This window comes from Anoplopoma fimbria, chromosome 14, assembly GCF_027596085.1.
Source record: "Anoplopoma fimbria isolate UVic2021 breed Golden Eagle Sablefish chromosome 14, Afim_UVic_2022, whole genome shotgun sequence".
Classification (NCBI taxonomy): Eukaryota; Metazoa; Chordata; class Actinopteri; order Perciformes; family Anoplopomatidae; genus Anoplopoma; species Anoplopoma fimbria.
In genome coordinates this window covers 17,069,139-17,082,404 of record NC_072462.1, presented here as the reverse complement: position 1 = coordinate 17,082,404, position 13,266 = coordinate 17,069,139, and the positions used below count along the sequence as shown (strand labels likewise).

The following is a 13,266-nucleotide window of genomic DNA, read 5'->3' as shown; positions in this document are numbered from 1 at the left end:
TGGCAGGACAAGGAGTGTGTGAGTGCTTGAAGAGTACTAGTGCCATAATATGGGTCTGCTGCCATCTTGTGGTGAGTGTCAGCATTGCAACAAGGATGTATTTTTGTGGGGTGTAGTCGTAGAATAGTATTGATGTACAACACTGAATCCATATAAACTGACAAAAGATTAATAATTTAATATAATTCTGGATTAATTTTTCACGTAAAAATGCCAGGGTTGCTGCTGCCATCATCATTATTCTACAATTTAAGGTCAGTGGCTTGTTAGAATGCTTTTTAAATTGTGTTTTTTGGCATCAGAGCCTTGCGCTCACATCAATTGTGCGTTCCAATACCCATACTACCATACTTATTAGTTTACCAGAACAACTTTTAGTATGTCCCAATACATAGTATTTCCCACAATCCTGTGCACAGTGGATATATGAACCAGAGGGTAAAGATTCAAGATGCAATGTTAAGTAGTATGTCCTAATTCAATGCATATACATGCACACATAGTAAGGGCAGCCACAGTATGTACTAAGGTAAAAAGATAATTCTGGATTCATTTTTCAACAACAGCACGCATGCACACAGCCGTTGTGTCAGCTGTTTTTGATTGGCTTTTCTTCATTTGGCAGAAATTAGTTATTGGGCAACTAACTCACAATAAATAACTTAGATAATATTTTACAGAAGACATTTGAAAGTCAACCTTTTAAAGAAAAACACAATATATTGTTATAAAGCAGAACTCTGGTAAAATGAATCACAGGTAAATTGGGTGTGGTTCTCCAGGAAGAGAAAAAAAATGGCTATCTTAACTGCTAATGGTATTTGCTAGCTTGACAGAGAAGGTGCTTTCTTTTGGTGGAAACTGCTCAAGATTTAAGAACAGACTCTCAGGACCTTGAGCACCTTTTCAAACAGGATTGCCAAACATGAAAGCAGCAGGACGACTTGATAGACTTCTTCATGGCAAACATGGCAACCCAAACTAACACACAAACGGAGAACTGAACGTCGTCACAGCAGTAATGTAGTGACCTGCGACCTGTCTAAAGGCTCCAAAGTAGATAACAGTTCAGGCACTGTTACTGTTACATATTTAGGCCTCCCCATTAAGATGCATTACAATAACAATTGCAAAACTCGATAAAATTGAGCTTTCTTTTATTTTTTCTTAGTTTCTATACCTGACTTATTTCTGAACCCCAATCAAGTAGAGAAAACTTGTTCCTGCACAGAACAGCATTCACATAGATAGGCAAAGACAACAGATAGGCTACACATGAAATACACACTGTTACCAAAGTGACCAACCTAAATCACTATGCCCTTACTCACTCACTCATCTATGTCGTACACGCACACACGTTGTGGACGTGTGGTAGGCCAGATCTATTATAGTGGAAGCAGATTATCTATTTGACCTTTTGTTTAAGGTGTTTATGAAGCCTTATTATAGAGTGGTCCTCCCTGCTCTGAATGAAAGGATTAACTCTCTTACAGAGCACAAAATGTCTCTCAAAATGTCTCTCTTTCTGTGTGTTGTTGACTGTTTTTCTCTCACTAATATTAGATTAATGTCGAACTTCAAGCTGCTTTTCTCCCTCAGCCCTCTCAGGATATCACTGACCATCAGTCTCTTGAATAATGAAAGTCATGGCTGTGGAAACTGAGGGAAAGTCCCTGCAGGTACACTCACACGGAGAAAGATGGAGAGTTTTGGTTGCTGAGATAATCAGCTAGTGTCCTAACTAAATAGGGCTTATACCAGAGGAGGCCATGTTTAATAAGGACTTAAAGAGCTTGTACAGGTAGACCTGCATGTGTGTGAGAGACAGATGGAAACAGTATACTGCAGTAGAACACTCGTAAACTGAAAAAATATTATGAAAGATATAGGGTAAACTCAAAATACTCATGAATGTATAAGTGTTTCTCATACTTCAATATTTCAAACATTCATTAAATAGGACATGTAAGGGAAATACAGGGTATACTACATTTTGATCCCTCTCTCTTTAAGAGTGCAAGAAGCCTGCCTACAATATTTTTTTTCGTGTTCAACTATTTTTTGAATTTGTCACATAGAAATGATTGTACCCAAGATACCATAGACAAGGATTCTGGCACATACAAACGACATTTAACACAAACTACATACACATCACCCTTCAAAACACTAGATAATGTGTGATTAGGTCTTCTCACATACTATCAAAGTGACACTTTAAATCTGTGAGAGAGAGAGCAATGCATATTCCAAGCCTCTTTAATGGATGCCCATTCTTTATGAATTACAGAAAATGATCTTTCCAGGTTTTTTAATTTAATTCCAACTTCATTCATTTTTGTGGTAAATGTTTGCTGATTAGTTCATTGTTAGCTTTGTTAGTCTTTGTGCACATTTATTTAAGATTAAGAAAGCTATATACATTTAAACCTACATATAATTGATTCAATTTGAAATGCGTGTAAAATAATTGCTAATTGGATGTAACCCTTAAATTAAAAAAATAATGACTGCAGAATAGACAAAAGAGGGATACTATGTTCATTTTATGGCTTTTGTTTGAAATCTCTGTGTTTTTCATGTAGAACATTTTACTTCAGATTCATTTGATCAATCTGTGCTGTTACAAACGTACAAAATGCACTGAAGCACACTGGGCGCTGTAAAATTTGGCTCACATATCTGTTACTACATGATCAGCTGACGAGTTTAGCAGAGGCAGATCCCTGCTAACCTTCAGCACTGTCTGCTGATGACAGACGGATTGTTTGGATTCAGCCCTCTGCCTTCTCCTCAGGGCTCTCCCTCACTCAGTCCGCTCATCCCACTAACAGGGGGGATTATTTTTTCCCTGCATTTGAATGTGTCCACTTCTGTTTCCCCCCTTTGTGTTTAATACCTGGGTAAGATTTGTTTTTCATAAGGGGATCAACCGGTAGCTATGTGCTTTGTTTTGTCTTATCCTTTTTTTCTTTTATTTCTATTCAGAGAAGTTGGAAGTAGCTCATTCAGGGAAGCGTTGGACCGAGTGGGAGCTCCATCACTGAGCTGAAGAGGGAGACCAGAAAAACATTTTGGAGAAGAGGAGGAAGAAGGAACCATGGGTGTGCAAAAGGAAGACGTGGAAAAGTTCCTCAAGGGGAATCCTGCATTTGCTAAACAGTACTTTGACAAGAAGATGAGTCCTGCCTCCATATCGAAGGCGTCAGGACTCCAAGAAAAACAGATTGACTTCAGCCAGTTCAAGGACCTCACTCAGGTACATTTCATTATTGTTTATTAAGGGGCAAAAATAGCAGGTAGAGACAATTGACGAAAAATTGCCATTGTTGAGAAACCAGAGTTACCCCGCATAAACCTATCCATATATAATATAACCTCTGCAAACTTCTGCACTTATTATGAAGGTCCTAATCCTCTCTACTGAAAACTAATTCTAAATAAAATTGGTACATTTCTCGCTCTGTTTAAAGCTTGAAGAAAGCCAAATCATGTATGGCCTGATCAAAGACATGCAGGAGAACATCAACGTGGAAAAGGTGGTCTTCAAGATCCTGAAGAGAATCAGTGCGCTCATCCACGCCGACCGGTGCAGCCTGTTCATGTACCGTCAGAGGAACGGCATCGGAGAGCTCGCCACAAGGCTCTTCAATGTCAACACGGAGGCAGAACTGGATGACTGTGTTGTGCCACCGGACTCTGAGATCGTCTATCCGCTGGATTTGGGAATAATTGGCCACGTGGCCCTGACCAAGAAGACTGTTAATGTGAAAGATGTTGCAGAGGTGAGTGGGGAGTGGGAAGAAATGCATGTATCTTAATCTGGATGGAGTGCAGATGTTTAGCATATCTGCACCGTGTCTGTCACAGAGTCATTCATGATACCACCACCAGATGGCGCCACAATCTTCAATTTTCTTTAATCCTACATATCATAGTTTTAACTAGTAATTAAATGTTTATCTTAACAATTAATAATTGATCTCATAGCAAGCAGGTCTGCTTCTGAACACAGCTTGCCAGAGTGAGTATTTAACTCAATAATTAATTAAATGTGACTCAGCCGAGCCGCCCATTATAGAATGCAGCTTTAATTTAATAAATCACTGGTGTAAAAAGCCCTGAACTGGACAGCCAAGATCAATCATAGTTTGTGTAGCTTCAGCACCATTCCTCTGTTTATGAAGTAAACATTACACAATGTTTGGGTGTATTATTATTATATTATCAAACTAAACAGATGGGTTTTTTTTTTGTTGCCAATAGTCAATACTTATATCCTTACTGAATCTGTATGTTTTCATGAATTACATTTAACCAATGATGGTTGCAGACAAGTAAAGGAAGAGTTAGTGACACGTATCTATGAGAGTGTAAATCCCCTTGTCAGACATAATCCATTTATTTCCAGATCCCATCAGCCCCTGCTCTGGCTGTGGATTAGACACCTCTAGCATTTAGTCAGCAAGAATCTAAAACAGATCCAAACAAGCTCACTTTACACTGCCTCCATACGGACTAAAATACATAATGAATGTGTATTTTGCCCATTTTAATTAAGTGCTATAGCACTTTGTAGTTTAGTTAATGAAAGCACCTTGATAATCAAGCAGTGGGAAACAGCTGGTTGATCCTATGAATGTGGGACATTCTGCTTTTCCAAATCATGTTTTAGAAAATACATCTTTCAGTTCTGTATAGGGATTTTAGGTACTTTTACTAAAAGATCAATGTCAAGTGATTTGTCACTCAGCTTGGTTTACAATTATGGTCTTGGTTTTGGTCCAAATTACTTAAAAGGCCATTCACTACCAACAGTACCTACCATATGGTAGTTAAAGAAAAAGCATTTATTCAACTTGGTGAAATTACTAATTTAAAGGCAATTAATGCAATTTATCTGATGATATAGTAAGAACATAATTGACCTCTAATGAATCTACTCGTGGCTCTAAACTACAATATACTAAATTAAAATACGACTTTTACATCAATTAGAGAACATCAACTGCATATTTTATGTGCTATCAAAATAATTTTGTACCAAATTTCTCCTTCAAAGCATTTTTTGGGATGTTCCCAGTAATATTAATGAAAGCAAGAAATGAAAGCCCTGCAAGTATACTGAACATTTACTCAAAACCTGTTTTCTGTCTTCTAGAACCAGCATTTCAGCTCATTCGTCGACGACCTCACAGACTATAAGACCCGGAACATCCTGGCTACGCCCATCCTCAACGGCAAAGACTTGGTGGCTGTGATCATGGCTCTGAACAAGACCACAGGACCACATTTCACTGCTGAGGATGAAGATGTGAGTCCCAACCAAACGAGCCACCACACAGCTAAAACACACATAAACCCAGAGCAGAGCAGTGTGACGTACAGAGGCCTTAACAAATCATAGTTTCTTCAACATAAACTATTCAACAGAGTTGAATTTGTTTGTGCTGAGTATCTCAAACTGTGATTCTAACTCTTAAAGACAACGACCACCAGTGTATCTCTACAGTTGGGAGGGAATCCTCTCCAGGCTGACTGGTAGATCGTTAAGGCCTTTACGAGTGGGACCAGGTAGTGTTCAGTATATGTTAGGTCATTAATCCTAATTAGGAGTAAACTAAGCTTCAAAATTGTAATAAGCTTAAGGTGGTCAAGTCCGCTATAGACTTTGTTATAAAGAAGGTTAATGACTTCATGTTACATTAAATCAGTGTATGAAATCATAAGTAAAATAAAAATAAAGTTTAGCACAATGTAATATCTCATGACAGCAGCAGAAATCAAGATATTCCCTTCAGTTTTTCCATAGCGTATACATGATGTATTTTTACAGTGTAGTTTTATTTGCCAGGGTTGTTATCTGCCTTAATAGCATCATTACCAGTCCTTTTATTAAATGTGAAAAATGCACTTTGTATTTTTATTAATTTTAGATTCTTACCTTGAAATAGTCTAATAGGAATAAAGAAACCAAAGGAGGAAAAAAAGGAAAAAAGGAAGAGTGGATCTTTTGAAGGATGACTGTAAATAACAACACATGTCATGTGTCATTTATAATTCTGATGCAAGCTTTGAGTCATGCAGCTGTTTTGCACACTGTGATGTTAATACTTTACATATGTTACTATATAAAGACAGTCAATTAGTTTGCTATGTATCAAAGCACAAATCAACAGAGATTATTTTTACTTGCACATTATTTACTAGCATAAACCTTGATAGATCCAAGCTGAAGGGACATTTTTGGGCTCCTGTTTTTTAAAAAGCACACCTTATCATCTACTTAAATGTGTAATCTTTAAACATCAGCACATCTTGTATTGAGTCAGAATGTATCCTTTTATGTTATCTAATCAGACATCGTATAATATCATGCTTTCCTTCCTCTTGTTTGTCTGTTTAGCTTTTTTTAAAGTATCTGAAAATTGCCACGTTGAACTTGAAGATCTACCACCTGAGTTACCTCCATAGCTGTGAGACCCGTAAAGGACAGGTGAAGGGTGTTAACCTGCACATATTTTAATAGAAATCAGAAGTTTGGCTTTTTTCTTCTACTCAAATACGGAATTTCTGCATGTGCACTGCATGAACTGACTACTGTTTGTGTGCAATGTTTCTCTAGCTGCTGCTGTGGTCGGCCAACAAGGTATTTGAAGAGCTGACAGACATTGAGCGACAGTTTCACAAAGCCTTGTACACAGTCCGAGCCTACCTCAACTGTGACCGCTACTCTGTCGGTTTACTAGACATGACAAAGGAGAAGGTACGGTGTCTTTCTCCGTCTTTGCCTCTTATATCCAATGTTTTGAGTTCATGTTTTACCATGAAGTGTTGACTACATTTCTTGTGTTCATCTTCCCTCTAGGAGTTCTTCGATATTTGGCCAGTGTTGATGGGAGAGCAGGCACCTTACTCTGGCCCTGTCACTCCTGATGGCAGGGTACATTCTATTTATATATTTTATCTATCATTATTATCAACACTCTTCTTGGCAATACATATGTCGCACTTTGTCTTTTTCTTGTTGTAGCTGTTTTAAACCTAATCTGTGTTCAATTTTTCCTCCAGGAGGTAATTTTCTACAAAGTAATTGACTACATACTACACGGAAAAGAAGACATCAAAGTAATACCGTAAGAAAATGTTTTTGCTTTAGCCTGAATATTGATTCAAAATGTGTTCATGGATTCATATGACAACAAAATACCAACAAATCAGCCTTAGTTATTTAAAGTCATCTACAGAACTATAAACATTTTGGAGAACAGGGCTTGAAGTCAAATTATATTTAGGTGTTAAAAACATTACAGATTAGTTTGGACACAATCTGTGCTCATACCTGCTAACTTGTCAACTTGCTTGTCTGTCACACAGCAATCCAACTCCGGACCACTGGGCCTTGTGTAGTGGCCTGCCTACTTACGTTGCTGAGAGCGGTTTTGTGAGTTTATTTTTATTACATTACTTTATGTTACAACATGTTGAATCATTTAGAAACCAAATTAATGTACTTTTGCACATTTCCCACCTCATTCAATCTGTTTTATTTCTGCTCCTCAGATTTGTAACATTATGAATACAGCTGCTGATGAAATGTTCAAGTTTCAGGTAAGAGAATTAAGAGGGTTAAGCTCAGCTGAACGGTTAAAGAGATGACTTGAAAAAAAATGTCCAGGGAAACTCGGAGGTGCTCAAGTTGTATCACACACTGTTGCTTGTTTCAGACTGAGCCCCTCGACAGCAGTGGTTGGACCATTAAAAATGTTCTCTCGCTGCCGATCGTCAACAAAAAAGAAGAGATAGTTGGCGTGGCCACTTTTTACAACAGAAAAGACGGAAAGCCTTTTGATGATCAGGATGAGCAGCTCATGGAGGTATATTAATGCTGAATTCTGCACCTAATTAAATGCTTTTTTTATTAGATTGTTGTATGCATTGAATATTTCTGCATCATATAGTCTCTCACTATTGATAAAATACTCAATGATTCAGTTTTTTAAAATCAGAAACTGTGAGACAGCTCATCTTGGTATGACGTGGTTAAGAAAACTAAAAGCCGACTGTTGCGATACCTCTTTCTCAGGCTTTGACCCAGTTCCTGGGCTGGTCTGTTTTGAACACGGACACTTACGACAAGATGAACAAGCTGGAGAATCGGAAAGAAATTGCTCAGGACATGGTGCTCTACCATATCAAATGTCGGGATGATGAGATCCAGAATGTCCTGGTCAGTACTTTTTATCCACCTGTAAACTTGTTAGAAGCATTGAAAAAGTTTCAGCTTTTATCAAAAAATGTGCACTAGTACATAGCATTCTATGAGTTTTAATCACAGCACTTGTTTGAAAGAAATTTGTTCTAGCCTAGGCCCACTACAAGGCAATAGGAACGGTCCAGCATCAATGTTACACCCTTTCTTTTCAGTACGACTGTCTCTCTGCTTTTGCTATTTAGTAAATTCATACTTACAACCACAATGTGTTTTTGTCATTTCTCCCAGAACACCAGAGAGGTCTATGGTCGTGAACCCAGAGATTGTGAGGAGGAGGAGCTCCTAGATATCCTGGTAACACTGACATTTGTCCACTAAATGGCACCTACTATTTAGGATGCAGGAAGTCTTATCTTACTCTGCTTTTGTTTTGTTCATTCCCCTCTTAGAAAAAAGACTTACCTCAACTTATTAAGAAGTTTGAGATCTACGAGTTCCACTTTTCGGATTTTAACTGCACAGAGATGGAACTAGTGAAGTGTGGGATCCAGATGTACTACGAGGTCGGGGTGGTCAAGAAGTTCCAGGTCCCTCAAGAGGTGATCTAGAAACTCATGCAACATTATTATAATGTATTATAAAACACCAAGCTGATGTGATTAATCAGTCCTCTCCTCTCAGGTGCTGGTTCGGTTCATTTACTCACTCAGTAAAGGCTACAGAAAAATCACCTACCACAACTGGCGCCATGGCTTCAACGTGGGACAGACCATGTTTACACTCTTAACGGTTATTTTTAAATATAATTTTCTACTCTATTTACAATAGATGCGTTTTCAATTTCCATGGGTAGTTTATGTTCCATATCAATGCCTTAAGCTTTAAAATCTATCCACAAAATGTTGTTTATTTTCTTTGTTATGACCACTTTGTGTGTGTCTCTGTGTGCTCAGACGGGACTGCTGAAGCGGTACTACACTGACTTGGAGGTAATGGCCATGATAACTGCAGGCTTCCTCCATGATCTTGATCACAGAGGGACCAACAACTTGTACCAGGTCAAGTAAGTGCTGTTGGAAACTTTTTAATTTCTTAGCAGAAAAAAAAATAATCCTACATACTCTATCCAAAACTGTATCCATAGCTGGACAATAAATCAGTTCAACTTTAATTAAAACACATGTCATATAAAAATAGTAAATAATACAATAAAAGGGCACAAACAGAGATATAATTATTGCAGTTCACAAGTCCACAGTGATTAAAAGAAAGAAACATGTGTTCCAATGTTTCCAAAAACAGGAGGAATACATTGTGTCACTTTGTATTGATTACATTTCTTTTAATTAATCAATTGACATTTAAATTGTACATAAAATTCCAAAACACAGCATAAAAGGTGAGAACATTACTAGTCACAAACATAGTTGCTATAAAAGCTTTAAGGAGTCGGGACAACTAAGTCCTCAGCGTAAATCACTGGTTAATAAGACTATGGCCAACCATACATTCTTACATTCTAACACTCTTAGCTTTTTAAAAGATCATGCATATACAGATTGAAAAGAACAGGTTACCTCACTGATTTAGATTTTTTCAGCATCATACCTACCCAATTTAAAGGCCATCGGTAATCTGTTACATGACAACCCTGTTTAATTCTGTTAATATTCAAAGGATTTTTTTCCCCCAACAGATCTGGCAACCCTCTGGCCAAGCTGCATGGCTCCTCCATCTTGGAACGACACCATCTAGAGATGGGGAAGTTCCTGTTGGCTGACGAGGTGAGAAAGGAGAGGTGAAGTAGACTTGTTGTATGTTACTAAAATCTCTTCCTTGTCACTAACTATGACTGATGCCCATCTCTCTCCTCTAATCTCATCTGCAGTCAATGAATATCTACCAGAACCTTCACAGGCGACAGATAGACCATGTGATTCATCTAACTGACATCGCCATCATCGCCACTGACCTGGCTCTTTATTTCAAGTCAGAATAATCTCTCATTGAATCACTCTACATGTTAATTCCCTCATTTGGTACTTTCTCTCATCTTTACTCTGTAAAAATCCATGATGGTAAAATAGCTCCTCTCCTCTTACCTTGATAGGAAAAGAACCATGTTCCAGAAGATCGTAGATCTTTCACACACATACGAGGATGAAAAGAAGTGGGTTGACTTCATGTCTCTAGAAACAACCAGAAAAGAAATCGTCATGTGAGTACAACGAGCATGTACAATGGTCTTTGTTTGTTTTACATTTTTTGATCTTCTAAATCTTTTTTATTTATTTCAGGGCTATGATGATGACCGCATGTGACTTGTCAGCCATCGCCAAGCCTTGGGCTGTACAGAGCAGGGTGAGAAGCAAATGTATAAATAAGTGTCTCACTGAATGTGTGTGCTCTGCTTTTCTACTGACTGTGTATTTCTCTGTGTGTATTTTTCAGGTTGCCCTGTCTGTAGCAGCAGAGTTTTGGGAGCAGGGTGACCTGGAGAGGACGGTACTGGAGCAGCAACCAATTGTGAGTTAACAAACTGTTTATTTTCGAACATATGCAGTTATTTACAGATGTTGGTATCTGTAAATAACTACACATGTAGTCTATCTGTGGTGTGGAATTATTACTTTCATCATCTCTTAATTTGCCTGTTTTTTTACTTGATTTATTGTTTGGTGTCAGAAAATATTCAAAAATAATATTCGCAATGTTGACTTTCCTCTTACCAACTTTCCAAAACACAAAAACATTCAACAGAAAATTATATAAACAGAGCAAATTCTGACTGGAGAAGCTGGAACCAGACCATTTGGGGCATATTTTCTTACATTTCTGTTGGTTAACTTATCAATTAAAAAAAATAAGATATATGGAACTTTGGAAATTTGTTGCTTTATTTTTTGTTGTATTTTTATTTGTTGTTCTGTTAGTGGTAGCTTCAGACTATCCAGTGGCCTATTGCTTAGCTGATATATTCAGCGGACTCCGATTCAGATAAACCCATTTGGCTTGTTGTAATGTGTTTAACCAACCTATAGCTACACATATATCAAGTGTATATTGAGCACTGATTTAAGTAAATAGCATTTCAGGCACTCAGCTCATTGAGCTCCGTAACACAAGACTTTTAAAAACATTAACTCACTAAGAGATATTTAAGCTTCTCAGGAAAAAATGGTTGATGTCAAACAGATTTATTAAATACAAACTATTCCCAGTCACTTAACCAGCAACTGTAATTGAATTCCTGGATGTTAATATGATATTTTTTTAGTGACTCAAGCACTTTCTGTCCCTCCCACCAGCCCATGATGGACAGGACCAAGTCAGCAGAACTACCAAAGATGCAGTGTGGTTTCATTGACTTTGTCTGCACATTTGTCTATAAGGTAACTTTAAATATTGCGATTACGTGTTTCTTTTCTCATTTATTTAGTATATATTTGGAGGTTTCCTTTTCTATTTTTTGTGTAATTTTGTACATAAACCTTATTGTAGGTCTGCCAAAATAAGGCCCCACACACACACATTAACTGCTCTGTTTTCATCTTTGCAAACGTATTTTTAATGTAATTACATTTTTTACTCTTTTCTTCTCAGGAGTTTTCGCGCTTCCACCCACAAATCCAGCCCATGCTGGATGGCATCCTCAATAACAGGAAGGAGTGGAACGCTAAAAAAGAAGAGTACGAGGCTAAACTCAAAGTCATAGAGGATGAGAAGGCTGCTAAAGAGGCAACTGTTGCCAGTAAAGGTGCAGAAATACTTTGGAATAATCACACAACTGTGAAATGTATAAGAACTGCTGCCATGACGTTTGTCCAATTTTAGTAATTTGTGTGTCACCTGTATTGACTCTTTCTTTAATATGTCTTTGTCAATCAGTTCCTGCAAACAGTGGTGGAGGCTCTAAGACCTGTTCGGTGTGCTAAAAGGTAAAAAAACTGCGGTGCAAACAGACGGTTCATGAGAGACTGACTTCACAATTACCTGAGCATCACAGCAGCCAGCCAGTCAGGCTCACCTCCAAGAAACAAATGCAATAAAGTCAGCAGGAGGGATACGAGAGTGAATGGACAATGCTGTAGTATTTCTTCAAAAAAAACTTCTTCCGATCAGAAAAGGAAAAACCTGAACGAGGTGAGAATCCTCACCAAGAAGAGACATTTTTATCTCTAAGGGAAAGTAACCAGGTGAGCCAAAAAATGAATTCAGAGCAAATCAGGACACCATGTCATGACTACTTTAGCCATGACGACTTCTACTTTAATTAAATATGAATCAAGAGTAAAGCAGAATTTTGAATCCCAGGTTTTCACTCATCGTCGTACAGAACAGCTTTGTTTATATTCTGAGGATTCATGTTAGGTCAAATGGTGCAAAGATGCTGTGAGAGCTTGTTTGTTTGTTGTGGGACAACGTTTTATATTTATTTTTATGGTTTCTTTAATTTAGTTATGGAGCACACCAAAAATGAGATGATGAAATTTGTACATAGATCTGTGTTGTAACTGAAACCCATGTACAGTGTTATATGAAAGAGTGAACACATTATCCAAGTAATTCTTTACTGCAAAGCTCAAGTCTCTGTAGATTCTATATTATGTTTGGAGCTCTGTAATCAAACATACTGTTTATTGTACATTAATGTTATATTAATGTAGGGGTTCAGAATGTAAATTCAGTTGATGGGTTAATAGAAATATAATTTAATTACTGTACATATATTCCAATATTTAAAAAAGAATAATTGTATGTTCACTCCTTCCAGTCACTTACCATTTACAAATGAGAGTTTGTTTACCTGATAGCAGAGAGCCAAAGGTAGATGACAAGCTCGAGACTGCTGCTTTAGGAAAGAGATGAGTATAAATGTTGCTTTACTCTCCACAAAAAAGCCTTTAGTTGCTTAATCATGATGCCTTCATACTGTACATACATCTGAGAGAGAAGCTTAGAATGTTATATTTTATGATTATACAATGACAAATGTCTTTTTAAATAAGCACATTAAATCTGGAAATGAATTGGTTCCAAAACAGATT

At 37.5% G+C, this 13,266-nt stretch overlaps 1 protein-coding gene across 1 annotated transcript; it reads left to right on the top strand.

The window, feature by feature from the left end:
* The first annotated feature begins 3,103 nt into the window (after nt 1-3,103).
* pde6b (phosphodiesterase 6B, cGMP-specific, rod, beta) lies at nt 3,104-12,153 on the top strand. Its single transcript, XM_054613088.1, has 23 exons — nt 3,104-3,262; nt 3,477-3,788; nt 5,165-5,317; nt 6,410-6,499; nt 6,629-6,769; nt 6,872-6,946; nt 7,075-7,139; nt 7,381-7,447; nt 7,567-7,614; nt 7,731-7,880; nt 8,090-8,233; nt 8,507-8,572; nt 8,668-8,817; nt 8,900-9,007; nt 9,172-9,281; nt 9,915-10,002; nt 10,107-10,207; nt 10,329-10,436; nt 10,516-10,579; nt 10,670-10,744; nt 11,527-11,610; nt 11,822-11,969; nt 12,107-12,153. The coding sequence occupies exons 1-23, from the start codon at nt 3,104-3,106 to the stop codon at nt 12,151-12,153; spliced, it is 2,553 nt and encodes an 850-aa protein (XP_054469063.1).
* Nucleotides 12,154-13,266: the final 1,113 nt, after the last annotated feature.

Excerpts from the sequence above, each read along its gene's own strand:
- pde6b (XM_054613088.1), top strand. The coding sequence starts at position 3,104 with ATGGGTGTGCAAAAGGAAGACGTGGAAAAGTTCCTCAAGGGGAATCCT. Across the intron at positions 6,770-6,871 it reads TAGACATGACAAAGGAGAAG|GAGTTCTTCGATATTTGGCC; the intron begins GTACGGTGTCTT and ends TCTTCCCTCTAG. Across the intron at positions 11,970-12,106 it reads TAAAGAGGCAACTGTTGCCA|TTCCTGCAAACAGTGGTGGA; the intron begins GTAAAGGTGCAG and ends TTTGTCAATCAG.